At 40.3% G+C, this 23,895-nt stretch overlaps 1 protein-coding gene across 8 annotated transcripts in view; it reads left to right on the forward strand.

Moving 5' to 3' along the window:
- The window catches only part of LOC128928221 (uncharacterized), a 149,501-nt gene that overhangs the window by 93,696 nt on the left and 31,910 nt on the right, over positions 1 to 23,895 (forward strand). For 2 of the 8 annotated variants that reach the window (XM_078332437.1, XM_078332438.1), the window contains exons 7-10: positions 12,587 to 12,707; positions 12,884 to 13,188; positions 14,469 to 17,457; positions 21,445 to 21,642. In XM_078332437.1, coding sequence (XP_078188563.1) covers positions 17,310 to 17,457; positions 21,445 to 21,642 — 346 coding nt within the window. In that variant the 5' untranslated portion in view covers positions 12,587 to 12,707; positions 12,884 to 13,188; positions 14,469 to 17,309. Of the gene's footprint in view, positions 1 to 12,583; positions 12,708 to 12,883; positions 13,189 to 14,468; positions 20,638 to 21,444; positions 21,643 to 23,895 lie in introns of those variants that run through there. The other 6 variants (XM_078332435.1, XM_078332434.1, XM_078332433.1 and 3 more) reach the window with 6 other exon arrangements.

Raw genomic sequence — 23,895 nt, forward strand, 5'->3', positions numbered from 1 at the left:
CTTTTGTAAACTGCTGACACTATTTCATATGGTTTAATCAAAAAACAACTGAGTACCAAAATAGTTTAATATTGCTACCCTATTAGATAAATCATAAATTACTTCATTAATATATCTTAGTCCTATATCTTATTATGGGAGATTTGAATTATTTTTTTACTTAAAATTTATAGGTTTTAATTATAAAATTCACATATGCATATGTGTCTGTGGAAGAGCAAAAAAATCCAGAAAAACAAGTAACAACAAATTCTAGCTTGAACTGAAATGGAAAAGTGCTGTGGTAGCATCTACCACCATTTTCCATGGCTGGCTAAACGGAGAGCCTCCTGAGAGTTAACTTAGTCCATCAGAAGAGGCATACACAGGCACTTTGACCTGAGCTATGGCTTAGTATTCAGAAGGTAGACCCAATGCTCAGTAACCATCATGTTTGTCACTCTTACCTACAAATGAGTTTTAATCAGCTGATAGAGAGATGGGAAAATATTTAAAATTTGAAAAAACCGTTAGCCGTTTTGAGGCATACATTTTTATTTTCAATATTCATTTGCAAAAATAAAATGTGAAAAATATGACATTTTCTACACTGCAAACCATAGAATAGCTCTGTTCAAAATACATATAAAGTGAACCAAAAGGGTGATTTTAAACTTTTCTAGTATCCATAATTTAAGAAGTAGGGAAAAGGTGAAATGAATTTTAAGTATACATTTTATTTATCTTAACATGTCTAAAGCATTTATATCAAAATGGAATAAATATAAAAACTAAGATATTTTAACACATTGCAATTTGCAGAAATATCTCAGATGCATGATAATCACATGTGGTTCATGACTTCATCTCACAGCACCGTTTCCTTCGTGGTCTATCATTTGAAATCTTATCTGATTTGACAGTTGAAAAATAGTATTCAATTTTCCCAACTTTAGTAGTTTACTGTAGTTTGCCTATTCACCTGACAATGATTCAAAAACTCTCATTACTAAAAGAATAAAAAATAAAACATGCTAATGTAACATATCGCAGTCTATTATTTGCTAATGTTCTAGGAATATTCTACAACTACAGCTTTCCCGTTTTTTTTTCCACCTTTTAAATTTTTGGAAAACATTTAATTACTACCAATTCCTAAAAAATTTTTTTAAATGTATTTTCTTATCTATCTTTTCACTTCACCTTCACCAATGATGTTATACAGAGCAACATACGTAAAACTACAATATCCTTTACCTTTTAAATATTATTTTTCTGTTCAAAATACATATAAAGTGAACCAAAAGGGTGATTTTAAACTTTTCTAGTATCCATAATTTAAGAAGTAGGGAAAAGGCGAATGAATTTTATTTAAATATAATTTCAAGATTATATTTTTGCTTCTTCCTCATGTTAATAAAAGCTACAAAAATAATAATATTCTCTATTTACATTTTCAGATTTAAATATGCATTTATCAAATGTGTATTTCTCACCACTCTGGCCTTTAAGATACTTTCTCTGTTATTCTAATAGTGAATATTAATTGAGTTGCATCTATATTTAATGCATTCTAATGACTGACAAAAGTACTACTTCACAATTTCTCAATGGTGAATATACTGATTTTATAGAATGTGATATCTGAATGTGTACATGGGGAAGTAAAAAAGTGAAAATGTCAAACACTGTCTCCAAAACCTGATTACATAATAAATCTCAGAAGACTTTAAAATTTACTGATGCCCAGGACTCTGATCCAGAGGCTGATTTAATTGTTGGGATGGAGTTCTAGGCATCTTTTGAAACTCTGTGTGTAGTTTAAAAAAATCTTTAAGCATTTTAAACTTTATATTCTAATTTCTCTAAACAGAAATTCAATGGATTGGGTTTTCTTTTGGGTACAGCCAAAAATTTCATAGTTAAATTGTACATATATTTTCTTAAGTTTTTAGAAAATTTATATATATATATATATATATAATTGCACTTTAGGTTCTGGAGTACATGATCAGAACATGCAGGATTGTTGCATAGGTACATACATGGCAATGTGGTTTGCTGTTTCCATCCCCCCATTACCCTATCTGGCATTTCTCCCTGTGTTATCCCTCCCCAACCTCCCTACTTCCCACCATACCTCCCCTATTCTCCCCCAACAGACTCCAGTGTGTGATGCTCCCCTTGCTGTGTCCATGTGTTCTCATTGTTCAACACTTGCCTATGAGTGAGAACATTTGGTGTTTGATTTTCTGTTCTTGTGTCAGTTTGCTGAGAATGATGGTTTCCAGATCCTGATACCAAAATCCAGCAGAGACTCAACCAAAAAAGAAAACTTCAGGCCAATATACATGATGAACATAGATGAAAAATCTTGCCAATAAAATACTGGCAAGCTGATTGCAACAGCATGTCAAAAACTTATCCATTATAATCAATTAGGCTTCATCCTGGGGATGGAAGGCTGGTTCAACGTATGCAAGTCAATAAATGTAATCCACCACATAAACAGAACCAAAGACAAAAACCACATGATTATCTCAATAGATGCAGAGAAGACCTTCAACAAAATTCAACAGCCCTTTATGCTAAAAACTCTCAATAAACTAGGTATTGATGGAACATATCTCAAAATAATAAAAGCTATTTATGGCAAACCCACAGCCAATATCATACTGAATGAGAAATTATTTTTAATAGTGGCAAGAAACATAGCATTTAGCATCTTAACCATTTTTAACTGTACAATTCAGTGATATTAAACACATTCACATTGTGTGCAACAATTATTCCCATTCATTTTTAGAACTCTTTTCTTCTTGCAAAACTAAAACTGTACACATTAAAAATTTCTAAGCCTTCTCTTCCCAAACCCTATCCCCCAGCACCCACCATTCTACTTTCTGTCTCCATGAATTTGATCACTCCATATTCCTCACGTAAGTGATGCCATGCTTTTCTTTTTTCTGTGCGACTGATTTACTTCACTTAACTTTGCTTTGTGGTTTTGTTTCTTTGTTTATTTTGAGTTTCTTTGGTGAGACCAAAGTGTAGACAGGGACAAGAACCACTGAATGACAAAAAGGTTTAAAAAAATCAAATGAAATTTCTAATCTGGATAACTAAGCAATATTTTTATTATGAGATATTAATAGAAAACTCAAGATAAAAGTTATTTAATGAGAGATATGAATGCCTACATAAAACATTTGAATAAAGAAAATCAAAACTTTAACTTTAAATGTACCATGGAAAAGATGAGAAGCAGAAAGGAGAAAGACTAAAGATAGAAATTAAAGGAATATATAGAAAACTAGTTAGGGTGAAATAATGAAGCTAATGAAACTTTAAAAAGAGAAAAAAAGAAACATGGGAAGAGAGATATGAACTTTTTAGACATTATATAAATTCCAAAATATGTACAGAGAATGGTCAGATACATTTAATGGATATGTTATTTAATTTACATACCAGGTATATATTCACACATAAACACTGTGATGTAAGTGCATTTCATAGATGATCAGAAATATAACTCAAAAAGATTACCAGTTGACAGTATATAAATGATAAATAAAGATCATCAGTGTTTTTTGAAACTGATTTCAGTGCTCATTTCCTGTGGCTACTGCATGTAGAAATCTGAATCAAAAATAATCTAAGGCAGTTGAAAAACCAGCTTTAAAGTTCAAGTTGGAGATAAAGAGTAACAATGTAGTTTGTCCCTGTCTAAGCACTTAAAGTAATGAGGGTCAAAAGTAATGCTATCCTATTCTGCTCAATTACTGTTGTCAAAATTATTAATATCATCAGTATTACTACTGTTAGTAGAACCAACATCCTCCCAGGATCAGAAAGAGGAAAAAGAAGAAAAGCATATTGAAAACAGATTTTTAGGGTGAGAAGAATGAAGGAAGACATTGAACTGAATTTCTGAGAATTAGATATGTTTAGAACTAATGTAATTAAATTTTTAAAAAGGACATCTATTAACTTCTTAAAACCAGAGCTGTTTATCATATGTGATTGTGACATGTTAATTATATACAATGATGAATAGAATAAGTGATATGAAATCTTTTATAGGCTGAGTGTAGTGACTCATGCCTCTAATCCCAGCACTTTGGGAGGGCGAGGTAGGTGGATCACCAGAGGTAGGGACTTCGAGACCAGCCTGGCCAACATGGTGAAACCCTGTCTCTACTAAAAAAAAAAAAGTAAGCCAGGCATAGTGGCAGGCACCTGTAAACTTAACTACGTGGGAGGCTGAGGCAGGAGAAACACTAGAACCCTGGAGGTGGAGGTTGCAGTGAGCTGAGATGAAGCCATTGCACTCCAGCCTGGAGGACAGAGTGAGCCTCTGTCTCAAAAAAAATTGTATAGTTACAACAATAGTTCCACATTTTGGGGGATCTGTCACAGAGAGGGTGTGCAGGTACTTGAGCACAGTGTTGCAATAAACAGTTTAAATATTGCAGTATTGCAGATGTGACTTTGGAACTCTCCAGGAATTCAGAAAAATCTTCTGGAATTTCATCACATCTTTACAAATACAAAAATATGAAACATACCTTTTATGGTTTGCACTTATGTATTCTACACATACATTTTATTATCAGTTGGGAAGAGCCAAATTCTATATATTGTATAACTTGACATTGACCAAGTGCATGTTTTATAGGCAAGACTTGATTGCTTTGCATCTTTTTCAAGTATTAAGATTTGAGCAAATAATTTCACCATGGGATAAAATTTTACACCACAAGAATACTATTTAACATTCCTTTCCTTTCTTCCTTTATTATTTTATGTTAGAAATGAACATAGTGTCTCCTTTTGAAGTATTCATTATGTTTACATAGCTCAAATGCTTCAAGGGGAAAAAGCCACTTTGCCAAATAAATTTAGATAAAATCCATGAAATATAACCCCTTATAAAAAGTAAAGAAGCTGAGAACACCTACAAGAGAAAAACTTTAAATATATTTTTTAACCTAGAATTTTACAAAAAGTTTTTGAACATGGGATACTTTTACTGTTCAGATTCTTTCTTAACTTGTGTTCTCTATAATAAATTGGAAAAATACTTTTTGATTATAAATATGAAACACATTAGCTATATAGCTTAGGACCAGCTGGCACGGTGTCATGTTGAAAATCTTATGATAACTATTTAAACATCGAAGTGACACACTTGCTTTGAAACTATAGAGAGTGGTGCTCTAGGATTCAAACTTCTATCTCAGTTTGTGTCCATGGTATTTTCTCTATTAAATATTTTACACAAATCTGGGTAACATAGTGAGATTCCATCTCTACATAAATAAAAATTTAAAATAATTAACTAGCTGTGGTGGTGCATGCCTGTATCCACAGTGACTCACAAGGCTGAGACAGGAGACTTGCTTGAGCCTGGAAGGTTGAGTCTACAATGAGCCATGATCATACCACTGCAGTCCAGCCTGGGCAACAGCAAGACCCTGTTTCAATAAATAAACAACAAAAAATATTATACAGCTGTGCCATTGTCATGAGTTAGCACTTAATGTATCTGAAAAGTGGAAGATGTTAAGAAATCAAATGTACCCAAGCATATGTAAAATGTAATTATCTATATCTTACAACCCTATCATTTTATATTTATTGAAAATAACATGCAGAAATGTTGATGTGCAACATAGTTTAACTGATCAATAATATTGCAGAAGAAATCACTTTGGAGAGTATAACTGAATATCTTATCTTTAAAATGCCTTTTAAATGATTTTCTCTAAACTCAAAACATAGCTTTGAAATGCACCTTAAAATTCTTTATTTCCCTTTCTCACCAGACGCTCCCTTATACCATGCATACTTATCTAATGATATACTTGTTTAGTATACCAGGCATGGAGCAAACCAGACATGGAGACCCAACTGCAGAACACTCCCTCGCCTAGAGATTGTCTCAAAGTAGATAATCTACAACCCAGTTGCAGTCAAGTTGATGCCAAATGGAACTCTGGGTAGACAGTAATTCAAGAGAGTCATCAAAAGATGTGAAGACCTACAATCTGCACCATTTTGGCTTTTGAGCTGCGAGCAGCTAGACTTGCATTGGCTTATAATTGAACATTTTGGAAATTAGATGCTTCTGAGGCGACTTATACAATTAAACTTTATAGAATGAGCACTTCAAAAAAAGCTAAGAATGACATATTCATAAATTAATTATATAATGTTATTTCTTAGAAATAATTTTAATAGTCCATAAAAATAGGGTTGTTCTAATTTAAATGTGACAGTTTAGGTTTTCCAACATATAGATTTTATTTTCTTAAGGTATTGGCATCACTCTACCTGACTTCAAATTATACTACAAGTTCACAGTAAGCAAAACAGCATGGTACTGGTACCAAAACAGAGATACAGACCAATGGAACAGAACAGAGGCCTCAGAAGCAATACCACACATCTACAACTATCTGATCTTGGACAAACCTGACAAAAACAAGCAATGGAGAAAGGATTCCCTGTTTAATAAATGGCGTTGTGAAAACTGGCTAGCCATGTGCAGAAAGCAGAAACTGGACCCCTTCCTGATACCTTACACTAAAATTAACTCCAGATGAACTAAAGACTTAATCATAAGACCTAACACCATAAAAACCCTAGAAGAAAACCTAGGCAAGACCATATATAGGCATAGGCAAGGACGTCATGGCTGAAACACCAAAAGCAATGACAACAAAAGCCAAAACAGACAAATGGGATCTAATTAAACTTCAGAGGTTCTTTACAGCAAAAGAAACAGTCATTAGAGTGAACCGGTAACCAATAGAATGGGGAAAAAAATTGCAATCTACCCATCTGACAAAGGGCTAATATCCAGAATCTACAAAGAACTAAAATAGATTTACAAGAAAAAAAAAAAAAAAAACATTCAAAAGTGGGCCAAGGATATGAGCAGGCTGACTCGTTTCAGCTGGATGAAAATAAAGGCGTCACTTTTTTTTTTTTTTTTTTGAGACCGAGTTTCGCTCTTGTTACCCAGGCTGGAGTGCAATGGCGCGATCTCGGCTTGGCCCAGCTACCATTAGGCATCTGCAAGACAGAGAATCTATTAGCAACAAAGTTGCAAGACTCTCCTTTGCCCGCAATACAGAAGAAAAGACTCAAAATAGAAGTGACGCCTTTATTTCATCCGGCTGAAACGAGTCAGCCTGGGTAACAAGAGCGAAACTCCATCTCAAAAAAAAAAAAAAAAAACTCGTTTCAGCTGGGTGAAATAAAGGCCTTTTTTGTTGTTGTTGTTTTTGGACCGAGTTTCGCTCTTGTTACCCAGGCTGGAGTGCAATGGCGCGATCTCGGCTCACCGCAACCTCCGAAAGGCTCACTTTTATTTTGAGTCTTTTTTTTTTTTTTTTTGAGACGGAGTTTCGCTCTTGTTACCCAGGCTGGAGTGCAATGGCGCGATAAGAGAAATCCAAACTTCAAGATATACAATGAAATTTTATCTACTTCACAAGCGTGAAAAATGCACACTGTTAAATCAATTTGGCATGCCAGTAGACTATCATGACTTAAAGGAATTCATTTGATAGGTTGGCTATTAAGTTATATTTACACGGAGGTTACATTTCATTAAAGTCAAGGGTAATTAGTTTGTGGAAAATCTCCTAGAGTATGTTAGAAGTAAATTTTCCATTTGCTTATATCTTTGGATCCAAATTACTGTACACTTCTGAAAATAGCTATTAAACTCACCAAAATAAGGCTATAGAGATGTGCTTTAAATGTAACTGGACTGCAGTTTAGGCCTAAAAAAACAAAGGTTGTTTAACCATGGAAAGCATATTAATAGTGGATCCAATACTACACATATATTTGAGGGGAAAAAAATTTTTTTAAATTAGTTATATTTGTCAGTATTTTGGAAGAGAATAGAAACTGAAAGGAAACATGAAAAGGCTTCTGAGGGTTTTGATCTAGGGTGCTAGTTACACAATGCAATGTGTTTAAATGATTTGACCTACACTGTGATTTACTTGCAAGTATTTATATTATATTTCAGTAAACAGCTTTAAAGGCAAATTTAAAAATCTCCCAAATAGGGCCAAGCACAGTGGTTCATGCCTATAATCCCAGCACTTTGGGAGGCCAAGACCAGTGGATCGCCTCAGGTCAGGAGTTTGAGATCAGCCTGAACAACATGGTGAAACCCCATGTCTATTAAAAATACAAAATATTAGCCAGGCATGGTGGTGGATGCCTGTAATCTCAGATACTTAAGAGGCTGAAGCAGGAGAATTACTTGAACCTGGCAGGTGGAGGTTGCAGTGAGCCAAGATCGTGCCACTGCACTCCAACTCCAGGCTGGGTGATAGAACAAGACTCTGTCTCCAAAATAAACAAACAAATAAATAAATACAATGAGTTACGCATTTAATGTCAAAATTTTTAAAAGACTAAAGATGCAAAACTAACACATTGAGAATCTAGAATATTGGTTTTGAAAAAGGGAATCCGAGAGGAATGTGCAAGAACAAATTACAAAGTCTGGTTCACGTTTGGGGGCAGGTGGAGATTTGGATTTAATTAAGGTTAGTATCACTTTATTTTCTTACTCAAATCTTCACATAATTCACAAATCAGATACAATTTGTATTCACAAGGACATGTGAGTATATTTTCTATCCTTCAAACAGAACCACAAGCAGAGAGGGATCTGCTAGAGAAAATAAACCAAATAGACTGCTCTTGTATTTTACGTAGTAGTAGGGGTCAGAAGTTGGCAGGCAATGTAAGTACAAAGGCAACAATTTCATCCTTTCACATTCTGTTTTTTGTTGTATTATTGGGACTACTTTTGGTTACCTTAGGTTAGGCATGGCCATGTCCTACCATCACTTTTTTCCTACATTGTGAGGCATCCTGAAAACTGTTCACTCTGCTGGCTATGACTCCACTAATTTTACCATTGTCCTTCCCAATACTCTATGTCATGAGGCATTAGCCCCACCTAATATTGACACTAACCCCAGAACACTTACATGCTCTATAGAATGTAGAATGGCTTAATAGTTGGGGGTAGCCTTCATGTTCAGCTATTGTCAGGCATATGTGCTCTGGTATGGAGTTTGCTACCGTATCTGGGCTCAAGACATAGATTAAAGTATGCCTGAGAAGTGACCTAGGTACCTTCCCTCTTTTTTACTTCCATATGGACTTACTGCATTTGAACAGGGTGAAATCTCCCTTCCAAAATTCGGTACTCTGCTTGTGACTAATTAAGTAGGTAACAGGATTATAAATCAATGACAAATGGCAGGCACAGAAGACCCAGGCGAAAGTAACCAAGCTTCTCAGGTGTAGCGTGGTTTGTGGTTATCCCCACTCAGGTGTCCTAAATTAGAGTACACATGGAGAGCCATGGTTTCCTAACCTGAGCAAGCCAGAAGCCATCTGTTAGGCAGAAGCTGAGGCAGGTGCTGCAAGAGTGTTGACAAAAGAGTGAATGCTGGAGCAAGGAGGGACCACACCCGGGGAGATCTACTAGGAGAAGCCAGCCCACCTCCAGAGTTCCTAATTCTCAACCTCTCCAGAGTCCAAAGCGTCAAACCCTCCCTTGAGTTTGAATTCTAAACTTTCTCTAAATTGTGTGTTGTGCTCAAGAGAAGATCCTAGAGATCTGGCTGGACTTTTTCCAGAGGCCTGCAGCTAGAGGCCTGGCAGAATGCTCACTTATTCCTTAAAACAAGAGAAGATTGTGCCTCATATTTGTTTTGATCTTTCTTCTTTCTCACTTAAGCCAGTAGGCTATTTTCTCAATTCTTCCACAGCTATTTCAAAGTCTATAGATTACATTTATAAAACAAAAATACTGGTCATGGCTTTTTGTGTATGTGTGTACATGCACATGGGTTAGTAGAGATATAAAAAGTAAATGCAAGTGATCTTTTACTAGAAACTAGATCAACAAAATGTGTAGGAACTATGCTATGTAATAATGAGTAACATTTGGAAGAGTCATTATGAACAGTGCATGACGTCATGAAAACTATTCACCCTGATGCCTCACTTTTTCTCCAAGAGGATGGCAAAGGGCACTCCTCAATTTTATAGGGCAGCATTAAAATAGAAAAGTGCCTCTTCTGAATTTAAAGTGTCTTTTTTAACAAGGAAGACTGCCATGTCTCCTGACCTACATAAGTATTTGTTTACATGGATACAAATATGTACAATAAGTTCTATGTAAAAATTACTTGGACAGCTGGACTGTGTCTCCACATCTGGCTGTTCAGCCTATTTCAGTCACCTTACACGAACTCCCATAACCTCTACTTTGTCATCTACCTAAAGCTTAACTGGTTCACAAAGAAGAAACCTGAAAAAAGTTATGTCTGAACTTATTAGTGTGGAACATGAGATGTGTATTAGTGGACTATGAGCTAGAGAAGTGTAATGACTTTATTGTCACATTTACCAACTTACCCCTGGAGTACATTATTGATGAGGTACACACACGCGCACACACACACACACACACACACTCCTTAAAGATAATGCAGATTCATTTCCAGGCCACCGCAATAAATTAAATATTATAATAAAGGGAGTCACACAAAATTTTTGGTCTTCCAGTGTATACAAAAGTTATGTTTATATTTTACTGTGGTTTATTGTGTGCAATATCAGCATGTTTAAACACAATCTACATAATTTAATTTATAATACTGCTAAAAAATGCTAGGGACATGGATGAATCTGGAAAACATCATCCTCAGCAAACTGACACAAGAACAAAAAATGAAACACCGCATATTCTCACTCATAGGTGGGTGATGAAAAATGAGAACACATGGACACAGAAAGGGGAGTACTAAACACTGGGGTCTATTGGGGGGAAAAGGGGAGGGCCAGTGGGAGGGGGAGGTGGGGAGGGATAGCCTGGGGAGAAATGCCAAATGTGGGTGAAGGGGAGAAGAAAAGCAAAGCACACTGCCATGTGTGTACCTACGCAACTGTCTTGCATGCTCTGCTCATGTACCCCAAAACCTATAATCCAATAAAAAATTAAAAAAAAAAAAAATGCTAGTGCTCAGAAACAAATGACCTGTTAGACATCAGAGAGAAATGACCAAGGAAACGATGAGTGAGGCACAAGGCATTCACTCTTTACTCTTACTGGGAGCCTGGTTCCGGCTCTGGACTCAACAGAACATGGGCAAGAGCGCATGCGTCTGAGCCAGTGAGTTGGGTCTTGGTTGGGGTGTAAGCCCCAGAGGGTGGAGGGTAGGAGGAGAGAGAGGAGCGGAAAAAGTAACTATCGGGTATTAGTTTCGGTACCTCGGTAATGAAATAATCTATACAACATGTGCTTATATAAGAAACCCACACACATACTCCTGAAACTAAAAGTTTTAAAAAATAGTGAGTGTTGGCCAAAGTCAAACCAGAATAATCCGCGTGTAGGGTCATGGTTAGCTTATAGGTTAAATACTCGGTGGCCTTTAGGTTCTGATTAAACTCAATGTGTTGCCAAATTTCCTTCCCAAACCATATAATCTTTTGCATCTGCCCATTTGTGACTGCAGAAGCACGATGCCAGTTTTCACTGCTAGCTTGTGGTTTTTGTTTTGAACTCCAAAAACCTTAACTTATTAATTGAAGCTTTCTGTTTTATTACATGGACTTAGAGGTCAAGATAAGTACAGCTTATTGACACGCATAAAGAGACCCTTGTTTCTCTGCGGAGCAATGGAGTTGAGCCGTCCTCTTTGTTCTTAATGAATTATCTTTTATATTTATCTGGGAAGTGGATGATTTTTATATTTATTATTAAAAGTTTTATACAGAGTTATTTATACTGCCTCTATTTATCCCATTGAGAAATTAGTTCATATTGTACCAGTAACTGAAAGATAATTCATCACTCTAAAAATTAACTTTTACCCACTGAGCAATTATGGGCTAGGACTGTGATGAATTCCCACTGAGCAATTACAGGCTAGGACTGTGATGAATTTTAATAAGCTTGGTACATAATTGCTCAATATATGATATGTGATAAGCTTAATTTCATTAGTGTTCCTCATAAATCATCACAATGTGATTTTCAGGGGGAAGTCACATGGCTTGGAGCTCTGGCCTGCTGAACCTTGTGTTCATGGTCAACAGCTCTATGGTGATGTGGGGTCTTGTGAGGCTTCCTGACAGGTGAGAGGCATCTCGAGGGACTCTGTTTCAACAGGGAGGTCATCACAGCTTCCTGATTCATGACATAACTTAAAACACCTTTGTTTTCAACAGTTGTATTCACTGTTTCTTTCTGTTTCTCCTCACACATTCTTGGGTTCCTGCACCTCCCCCTCATGGCTGTATCTCTCCCCTCCTCTCACCCATGACACTCCAGCGCCGATGGAGCTGAGGATGTAGCTGCCTGGTGGTGATGCTGAGTTTCACTTAGGAGCTGCTCTAGTGCTGCCTTGGCCATAGAAACCTCTTTGGTGACTTGACCTCCTTAAACTGTTATTTCACTTCAGCTCATCCATGTAGGCTGGGAGAAAATTGGGCCATTGATGGGATGCATAATGCAATTCTTCCTCATGTCTCCTAACACAAGCAGCAACTGTGATCTTCAAAAACACTCTTGCCCTGAGCTCTGAAATCCTCCAGCATGAAAAAGAGGAAAGATGAACAGAGGATGAACTGCTAGAGCTGAAGGAACTCCACTCCGGGCCTTCCAGGTAGGACCCCTTACCTGGAGGAGGATGTTCCTTGTTAGAGACCACTGAGAACAAAGGACTTGCACTAAACCTGCTGATTTCTTCCATTTCCCTCTGATTTTAAAAGAAATTAATATATGTTTGGGTGCCTACTGTACTTAAAGAATAAGTTGGTCCTACTCTTTTGTCCTATACAGTTTCAAGGGCCAGGAGGGTCCCTAGGACTCTCTGTTTGCAGTCCCCACGGAGGCCACAAAGGGCGCCATGGTGCTTTCCCTTGGAACTCTGTAATGTCGCAAGATGCCTGGTGGTTTCAGTTCCGGGAAGATTGTGGCAGATGTTAGCCCTGCATATCCAGAGGTTCCTGACTTTTGGTCACACCATCCCAGGGGTCAGCCTAAGGCCTGCACTGCCCAGGCTGCGAGAGTTGGCTGTGGAGGCTCCGAGCCTCAGGCGAAGCAATCTTACTTGCTTTCCTCAAAAACATCCTGGCCAGAGAAAGGTACTTTCGCATTTCTGCTGCTGCTGGAAAATATTCCCTCGTGTTTCTCTCAGACTGGGCAAAGCTTCCAGTGCTCCAGAGCCTGTGGCTGTGTGCTTTAGAGGGATGAAGCTGGGGGAGTGGAGGAGAAGCAGTAACCAGATAGGACAAGATGGAGCAGGATGACAAGAAGGGGGAGGAGGAGATGGATGAGCAAAGGGCTAAGGAGGCACATGTGGAAGAACAGGGAGGAGGAGGTGGGGGATGAGCTGACCATCAAGGTGGTTCTTTTGTCACCCTCAGAATGGCAGACCCTTTCTCTGGAATGCCCCCGACCCTACTCTGTGCCCTGGTCAAGCACCCCCAGCCTCCTTTCTTTCTACAGCTTCTCATCCCTTCCTCCCTTTTCCCTTCCCTTGATTATGGGGACTTTCACATTCCCGTTTTATTATTTTTTGAGGGGGTTGGGCTCTCACTCTTTCTCCCAGGCTGGCATGCAATGATGTGATTATAGCTCACTGCAGCCTCGAACTTCAGGTCTCAAACAATCTTCCCACCTCAGCCTCCTGAGTAGCTGGGACTGTGGTGTGTGCCACTATACCCAGCCCAATTTTTTCCTAACCTCAAAAAGGCTTAGATCAGTGAAACAGAGGGACTGGAATTCCATTCCTTGTGTGTAACGCAGGGACATGGGTGCTCCCATGCCCCTGGACATCTTACATGCATGACCACAGCAGTGCGTAAGCCACAAACGGGAAACAGCCCAGATGCCCATCGTCAAGTATATGCATAAACAGATTATGGTATATTTCATTGGCAATGAAAGTGGATGAATTAGTGATGACTGTTAAATCCATAACATTTAGTGAAAAAAAAAAAAGCCAAGCATAAGAAAATATATATGTATGATTACAGGTTAAAACCTAGATCCATTATGGGGGCATGAGAAGCAGAAAATTATAAAGAACCAAACATCATGAAAATCAGGTAGTGGTAGTTGTGAAGGGTAGGAGGGGTCTGTGGTGAGGAAGGGGCATGTGGGAAGGTTCTGGAAGCTGGTATTTAGTGCTAGCTAGTGCTCACATGTTAACAGATGGATGCATTTATACCTATGTTTTATTCAACTTCTCCATATTGTATTACACAATTGAAAAAAAATTAGTTTTTGTCAGTACATATCCCAAGAACTAATATGAGCAGAGTTTTTAACAGGAGCGATACTGTGCAGGGTGTGCGTTTCCGTTATTTCAGTGAGCACGGCATACTGAGCTTGAATACTATTATGTCTTTATGACACACAGGGAAATGATCGGAGGTAACCCCTGGTCCCAACCAGGCCAGTGATGTCACCAGGACTAGGGGAGGCCTCTCTGCAAAGATGGTGCTGGCAACCACAGGCCATACCTAATGTCTCAGAGCAAGAGAAGTGCTTTGGAGGAGCCCGGACTTTGCATTCTAGAGCCTTGGACTTGAATGAAGCAGGTACAAGTCCCCTAAAAGTAATTGGTGAGGGAAATTCAAGAAGAGAAATACATATCATGTTCATTGACTAAAAGACTCAATTTGGTTAGCATATTACAGCAACACAATCTGATTAATATTTCTAGTAGGAGATTTTAGAGAAATTTAAAAGCTTGTTTCAAAATGTATTTGAAAATCGAAGAACCTAGAATAGGCAAGTTGGTCTTGAAGAAGTAATAGGTTGGAGGTCTTGCTCTGCTAGATTTCAAACCTCATTTTAAAGCTACAGTAATTTCAGAACAATAGGACCGGTGTGAGTATTCATAAATATATCGAAGTCAAAGAATACAGATTCAAATGATATGCGGTTATTTAACTTTTTTTAGTAGAATCTTTTTTACTCAGGAAAAAATACTCAAATCTGCAAAACAAAAAAGTTTTCCAACCACACACAGGAGGGGTATGGGTAGGGGGAGGTGTCTGTCCATCTAGCCTGTCCCGCAGCCCATGCAGAGGTCAGCACTGGGAACGCTGAAGGTGGGAGGCCATTTCATGATATTTCTCATTGGTGAAATTGCCGAGGACACCTTCTTTGTCCACCAGCAGGCCTAGCGTCTTAGCAGTCATGGCGACAGTGACATTGGAAGTGGAGGCTCCACCGATGCTCTTGGTAAGAAGGTCCCAGGGCAAGTCCTGCAGCAGTGAGTCCAGACCACAGAACATTTCTGCCCCCGTAGTGTCGGCCCATTCACAAAAAACCTTGACCAGTCAGAGTCTTGCTCTGTCACCCAGGCTGGAGTTCAGTGGCTCTGCGGTGTGGGTTGCTTTTTTATCTGGAATGTGTCTGACATCCTGAGACCTGGACTCATTTCAGGGAGCTTTGAGAGGAGCCCCAATTACTGACGGAATTGGATGGTGTGTGGAGACGCTTCAGCAGCACGAGGGTAAGTGGAGGAGCAAGACCAGGTCACAGTGAGAGACAATGAGCATCATCAACCACCCCGACCATCACCATGATCTTGCCAGGTTCTGCTGGGGGAAGGCAACAACACATCAATGGTGTTATAGCAAGTGTGTGTGTGTGTGTGTGTGTGTGTGTGTGCGTTTTATCTCCAATAATATTCCATAAGAACTGTTCATGGTTCTGTTCCTTTTCCTTTCAATACATGGGAAAACTAAATGAAAACAACAAAATAGCATCAGGTTTACAAGACTTCCCAAAGTATATGGTCACACACGTTTTCAGGGAATATACACAAATGATTTTGATCACTTGATACCTTGAAAAGAGCTCTTGTGAGACAGAATGATATTGATATGTGACAAGTATGAAAAAAGTGTCAGTGACATCAAAGAAACAAATAAACCCACAGATAGAGGAGGAGCTTTGCACTTAGGGATGTGAACTGGTCATAAGTGTAATGAAAAGCCAAGATGCTGCCTCAGTGAGAGAAAAGAAATCAACATAACAATGGGATGCAGCGAGGAGAACACTGAGTCAGGGGAGAAAATATTTTTAAAGATAAATTATTCATTAACTTTTCAGTAGGTACAGAAACAAAAAATGCAGAACACAGAAGCTATCATGGCAGTCTAAAAGTCTGACATCTTTCATGTGTGGAAAAGCCTTAAGATCTGTTTTAACTTAGAGAAGGTGCGGTGACTTCCTGAAGACCGCTAAGAAAATATAACCTTCTGGGAAACTGTCTCCATGATTTTATACACACAAGAGATGGACAGAGGAATGCGCTTAGACATATTAAGAAAGAGGTGAGTCTGCAGCACTGCCACAAGGGTAAGCAAATACTGAGAGGGACTGCTGAGGAAATAATCCCCATCTGTGACTCTCAGGTGAGATCAGGGGGCCTTGGTTTCAGCACAGCCTGGGCAATTGGAATGCATGGCTCCTAAGATTTCATGACACACCCACCTTCTAATTCTGTTATTGTGACTGCAGATGGTTACCCGGGACACCGGCTGCTAACCTCCCTCACTCTTGTAGAGTCTGAGCTACAGGCAGTGCCTTTGGCTCTGAGCTCTGGTATTCTAAACTTTGTTTTAGCGATTAAGTACTCTGTGGTATTGGTGGAATTCTTCTTAACCGTAAGTCAACCATTCCAGCTGTTGTCATCCCTCAGTGCTGACTAACCCTATTTGATTTCACTTGTTTTTGACCCATCATGTGTTTTGGTTTCTTCTCCCTAGTCCCTGTTATACCTCTTCTGCCACCAACATCAGCATGTGGTATCTGCTGGACATTTATCCAGGGAGAGGGCAGAAATGAACATCCTATAAATCAACCAGGAATTGTGTTATAAGGGTTTTTCTCTTGTGAGGTTTATTGCCGAGTTTAAAATGAGGAAACTGAAGCCTGCATGAGAACAATTAGACACCAATTTATTCGGCTCTTGGGTGAGGTTCTGTGGTCCTGGGAAAGAGGCCAGAGAAGTTATGCCCGACCTCTCTTAGGCGTGGGGTTTTACAGGGAGGGAAGGCGTTCTGATTGCCTGTGGACAAACAGGACATGGACGTAGCAAGCTGCTATTGGTAGGCAGGCAGGATTTCTGGTGAGCAGGCTAGGTGCCGAGTGCAGAGCTTAGTGCTGAGTTCAGAGGGGATTTCCAAGGCAGAGCTAGATAATGGGCGTATTCTGGTGATGTAATTTTCAGGCAGGGAGAGGGATGGGCGTGTCCGAGCTCCCAACAAGTCAAATGGCCTTACAGTGCTCCCAGCTGGCACAGAGCCAACAGCAGTTCCAAGACCTCAAAGAGAAATTTCTTGTAAGTCAAGCTACTGTCTACTCTCTGGCCAAGCAACTGAAGAGATACAGTAAGTTCTATAGATTCATCATCACAAAAGTGATGACTAAGCACCTGCTTCTCTCTGAGATACTGAATGGTCCCTTCATCTAAATTAATTTCATCCTTTCCTTAGTTCTAGGAAAATAGAAATGGGTATTTTAACTTCATTGTGTTAAGGATGGAAAATGGAGGCACGATGTGTTTAGCAACCCCTCCACGTTAGCAGTCTGGTGTGAGGTGGGGCTAGAGTTGAAATGCTACTTACTGACTCTCACACAGACACAGAGGCACTTACTTTCCTCAGCAAGAGGCTATATCACATTTAAGAGAATCCTCTCTATGCCCTGTAAGATCCTGCAGACAAATAACTTGTAGTCTGTTGGTAAATGTCTGGGACCAAAGAACTGCCATTCAGTTTTAGCTTCTTTGAGACCCAGTAGGCAAATCTCTGTTCTGGGGACCCTGGGGGAAACCTGGTGACAGTACAGAGTACCCTCTCTAAAGAGCTTAAAGAGGAGACTGCTCCTAACGGTAAGTGTGGCATCTATACGTGAGGGCATCAAGAGCAGGAAGTACCCTGGTGAGAGGGAAGTCCTGCTTCCTGGGGCACAGACTCTTATTCTAAAGAGGAAGAAAGACAGCACATTAGACATTGTGGAGGTCACAGTGTAGTGTGTGGAGTAATGGAAATATCATAGAAATAAAGTACACAAAATATGTAATGTGCATGAATCATTCGAAAACCATCCCCCCTACCCTGGACACAGAAAAATTGTCTTCCATGAAACTGGATGCTGGTGCCTAAAAGGTTGGGGACTGCGGCTCTACCTGCTGGGAGGTGACCTCCCTCCACTGACGCAGTCCAGCATGCCTTCCTTTACTCAGGCCCAGGCTTGCATGCTCTGCAGAGCTCCAGTGGCTTTTTCCATGTGTGGGCTTGTTGTTTGAATCGTGATTTGGTCTCAGTGCTATATTCTCATGAAAACCATTGAGAATGAGTGTCCCTCACGGGGTACTGGACTAACTGATGAGCAAAGCAGAGTGGTTTCTATCCTCGTGATGTCCAGAAAACCCTTCCGCTGAGCAATTGCCCTTTGGTGTGGAAGCTTCACAGGCTATGTAGAGAAAAATTCCGATTTTCATTTCTTCTTGCTCATTGTATTTTTTTGAACTTCCATCCTGGGAGTTTCATGTGGATTGGTGGGAGTTTCAACCATCAATCTATTTTCTAGTAGGAGCAGGTAACTCTGTGATGTAACTTAGGATATCTGATAATGTTGTAATAAAATTAGCAAGAGTGCCAGGTGTGGTGGCTCATGCCTGCAATTCCAGCACTTTGGGAGGCTGAGGCAGGTAGATTGCTTGAGCTGAGTAGTTTGAGACCAGTGTGGGCAACACTACAAAAACATGTCTTGATGAAAAATTAGCAAGGCATGGTGACACACACCTGTACTTCCAGCTTTATGGGAGGCTGTGGTGGAAAAATCACCTGAGCCTGGGAAATTGAGGCTGCAGTGCATAATCATTGTACCACTGCACTCCAGCCTGAGCAACAAGGTGAGACCTGTGTCAAACACATACACTCTCACACACACACAAACACAGACACAAACACATCCACACACACACACACACACACACACACACACACAAAGAAACTAGCAATGAAAATGTTGGTCTCTATTCTGTTTCAGTCAGTGAGTGCCTTTCCTACCTGGACCATCCCTTTCCACTTTTGCATTTCTCCCTGAGTTTGAGAAAGCAAATAGTTTTCTGTGATGACAGTGATTCATTAAACAAACAAAATACTCTTTGATCTTGCATATGCATATGCCCTGCCCCTTGCCAAACAAGCTCTATCCTGCTATAAACATTCAGAGCTGAAGGAATGCGCCCAAGGGGGCAGTGGCATCTCCATGTTAGACCTGAGGATGCTGAGGCTATAAAACTTTCCTTCACTTGCCCAGGATGGCTCGACTAGTCATGGTGAGAGCATGGTCCTTTTGTCTGCCTGACTTCATGGCCCAGTCTCTGTCATTTCTCTGTGGGGGTTCTGTCAGGGACTAAGCCACGATGCGTGCACATCCTCTTTCCTTTGTAGAAATTATTTTCCAATAAAGTCAAGCTGAAACAGAATAAGTTGCTGGTCTAGGGTAAAGAAGTCTTGTAGTCCCTGGCACAGATTTCTCAAGAAGGATTACCTCTGTGCACTCTGTCCATCAGCAGAATCAGTGGCTCCTTCAGTCCCTCCAGGGGGACCTACAGCTCCAGCAGGCTCTCCCTTGGAAAAGCACTCAGGGAATAAATGATCCTAGTCTCTCCCCACCTCCCCATCCCCAGGGTTTCAACTCTCAACTTGGCCATGTTTAGGTCCCTGTAAAGCTGTGGAGCTGCATCTCAGGAACACACCAGCCAGAATGGGTCTCCTACAAAAAGAAAGAGACACTGCTCTGAAACATGTCTCAGAACTGAGATGCCTGTGATGTGGCCAGCCCTGCCATCAGGAACATGGGCCAGGAGAAAGCACATTCATCCATGCAGATGGGCCAAGATGAATGAATGCACCCTTCAGATTACACAAGAATGCTTCCTGTGTGTGGCTTCTCGACAATAATGTGTGAATAGTGTGCACAGTGCACAGCCCTGACCCCAGCAATGGTGTCAGTGTGTATCTGCTCTGCCCAAGCTTTCCCTGCAGAGAAGGGCTTGATTTGAAAACAAAGGGCAATTTTCACATGGAAAGTGTTCACATCTGTCTCTTTTATGAAAATCCATTTAGTTGGTCATCTCCACTCATGCCCTCGGCCATGTCCTCGGTTTCCTTCTCACAGGAATCCACTTCCGCTCAGATTTCCTTAATGCCCTGGATCCTGTTCATTCTCATGCTTTGTACCAGGCAATATCTCCTCCTGGAGCCCTCAGCTGAGGAATACAGAGACCCCTGTCCTCAGGAGGAGGGAGGGTCACATGAGATAATGAGCCCCATTTGGATCTGTGGAAAGGACACCTGAAAGGCGCTCAGCGGGTGTCAGGAATGTGCCGTCCTTTACATGTACCATGTAACTAACTTAAACTGATTTTTTCCCACCACATTCTCCTTTGTTTCACTATGGATTCTTACACCGTCAGCCAAGCCCGAACTCACTGGCTCAGACGTATGCTGTTTTGCCCACATTCCCTGGAGTCCAGAGCCAGAACAAGGCTCCCAGTAAGAGCAAAGAGTGAATGCCTGGTGCCTCATTCACGGTTTCCTTGGTCATTTCTCCCTGCTGTCTAACAGGTCATTTGTTTCTCTGCACACCTCTTCTTTCTCATTCTTCTCATGTTTCTATTATTTTTTCAATTTCAATAGGAGAGAATACTAATTATATTGTTACATTAACTATCTCTCAAATCTCTATTATTTTTCATTAGATTAATATCTACAGATATATGCATTTACACCATTTGCTATGTATATTATGTACATTTTGTGTGTATGCTACGTAGTGTGTATATATATGTGCAATAGATCATATAATGATGTACGTTTTGTAAATTCTTCAGGTTTAGTCTTCCCCGGTTCTTTTCTCATCAGCTGCTGTAAGGTCTGTCTGGTCTCACCTCTGTGTCCCATGGGCTGCCACCCTGCCATGCCCTTCCACCCACCTGTCCTGTTTGGACTCAGCTCTGATTTAACTTTCACTCTTATAATCTCTTCCCTCCCCAAAGCACAGCCTACATGCAGTGTGATTCCCTTGCTTTGGCCATATCTACCCTGAAGCTATTTGTGTTTCTTAATCTTTAGTTTCCTGAATATTTTTGTAAATCAGGAGTGCCCTTGCCTCCTGGCACACTTGTCATTACTGAGTAATGTAAGAAAGATCAACAAAAAAATATATTAAAGTTACTCTGTTGGGTTCCCCTCCCCCTTTGGACTTTCTTGTCCAAGGCCCATTCGTGATTTGATGTCCTTTGGGTGGAAGAGGAAATCACAGTAAGATCGTGGATGCCATTGGCTGTGTTTTATTTTCAGAGCTGGTTTTAGCCCCCTCCATTGCGATGAAGAACCCTCCACAGATGGAAGATGATCTACCCGAAGGCTCATCAAACACCCAATGGCATCAAGTGCCTGGGAACATTGATGCCTCCAGTGTTGCAAAACCCAAGAAGATCAAACGAAAGCTCCCTTTCAGCAAATGGTTCTGCTGGACTTCACGCTCCGGGTGCAGAGGTAATCACTTCTATGGCTCTGAGCTGCACTCACTTCTTATTTCTGTCTATGGTGACAGCCCATTCTCCCACTGCTTTTTCTTTTCCATTTGTTCTTCCCAGGGGCTGCTGTAACCTCTGTCTGGTCTTACCCCAGTGTCCCACGGGCTCCCACGCTGCCAGGCTCTTTCTGGCCTCATCTCCTCATTGCTCTCTGAACTCTGCTCTATTCCTTCTTCTGCTGGCTTGACGGTCTCTCTCATGACCACGGGAATGCCGGGCCTCATTGTCCTCATTAAGGTACACAGTTTAAGCTGAAGAACACAGGGTTCCTTGCCTGGAATTGCCCACTCTCTTCAGAAATTTACCTTTCCTCCGATTATCCCCAACTCCATTGTTGCTTTCTGCAGGGAGCATGGCTTTAATACATCATTTACACATAGGTTTTTCTCTTAAGTTGGCTTTGGAGGAACCCAGCTAAGTTCACCCTTACTCCTCGGTTCCTCTGAATGAGAAGTGTTAAAGCTGAGCACAGAGAGCCCCACTTAGAAAACTGAACTTGAATCTGGGTCACAAGTGGGAGTTCTCTACCGGACTGGGGCCAGGTTTGCCTTCAGCCCCAGATGTGCAGACTTGTGACAATGTAGATGGAATTGCCAGGGACTCAGTATTCTCACCTAATGGACTCATTTGTGCTGACATTAACTGAATGACATTTATGACATGCAAAATACATGCAGAGGACAGGACTTCAAATCTGCATACATCATGAGATATATCATTCTAACCTCTCCCCATTTTATTCTCATTTCCATTTCTACATGTCCAGTTAAGGGTCTATAATGCAACTCAGGTGAATCTTGAGGCCAGGGTATATGAGAGAGCATTTTCTGAATTAACTTTGAGAAAAGTGACTCCAGGACCTCCTTTATGCTGCACAAGATGACAGACAAGCATCTGTCTACAGGACAATCTTTGCTTCGGTTCAGCCCAATTGATAAGAGAGAGATTTCACTGAAGTTGTCAGAGAGAACACTGAAATCCGTGAAACCACAGGAAACAAAGCCAATCATGAGATAAACAGGGAAAGGAAAGAAAATGATGGGTAATTGGGTTGTTCCATTTTGTATCTTTAAATCCCACTGCCATGTAGTAAACAGCTGGTGAGATTTCAGTTTAGATGCATGCCTTGAACTCACACCTTGAGATTCTCACTGACATCATCTGGGGAGTGGTTTGGGTGTCTGTAGTTTCAAAATGCTCCCATGTGATTCTGATATGTGGCTGAAGATGAGGAAGACAACTGGTCTTCTATGACCTCAGGTTGCCAACATGGAAGTGTTTTATATGTGTGGCTACTCCAAAGAAAAGGCTGAGCATTCATCAGCATTTGATGTTATCTGTATTCCCCTCTCAATAGTACTGTTCATATAGCAGAGAAAAAAAATCAGACAGGAAACCAACATAATCAAGAGATAAGACCTTTAGCCTCTGCTCCCAATGGTGAGTGTGGCATCTATACGTGAAGGCATCAAGAGCAGGAAGTACCCTTGTGAGAGGATTGTTCTGCATCCTGGGTCACAGGCTTTTATTCTAAAGAGGAAGAATGACGGCCCATTAGACATTGTGGAGGTCACAGTGTAGCGTGTAGAGTAGGAATCCTGGGCTGGAATCCTGGGCTCCATCTAAGTAGCCGAGCTTTTTGGTGCCTCAGTTTTCTCATCTGTTCTTTGGGTACTATAATAATACCTACCTCTGTAAATTGCTGCAATGAATTACATGACCTGTTTCTTTTAAATCTCCTAGAACAATACTTGGCACAGAGTAAACACTATTATTTCTTTATTCTACTATGTCTAACTTAATTCAAAATTTATTAGTATTTGGCCACATTTCTTTTATGATTTCAGGGTCCAATGCCTCATATTTTATGCAATTATATTCAGATATGATTTTTCAAAATTTTAACAAATTTGTGCTTGAAATTCCCAGTTCCAGGGAATCCATGAGTCCCACAGTCCTAAGGCCATTTCCTACTGTCCAGAATATCAGTACTTCATGCCCCCATAGAGTGTTTTACAGGAGAGGCTGCAAGGCTTGGGAACATGGCCCAAAACTAAGAGTCAGACCTTGGGTGCTGTGAATTCTGACTCTGTCTCATTCCAGGTGTTACTTGATGTGCGACTGAGTTTCTTTTTCCCCATTTCTAAGTTGGAGAGTATCAGATGCCAGTGAGTCGGGAGGTTTATAACTAAAAATGAGGAAATCCCTCACT

This window comes from Callithrix jacchus, chromosome 7, assembly GCF_049354715.1.
Source record: "Callithrix jacchus isolate 240 chromosome 7, calJac240_pri, whole genome shotgun sequence".
Taxonomy (NCBI): domain Eukaryota; kingdom Metazoa; phylum Chordata; class Mammalia; order Primates; family Cebidae; genus Callithrix; species Callithrix jacchus.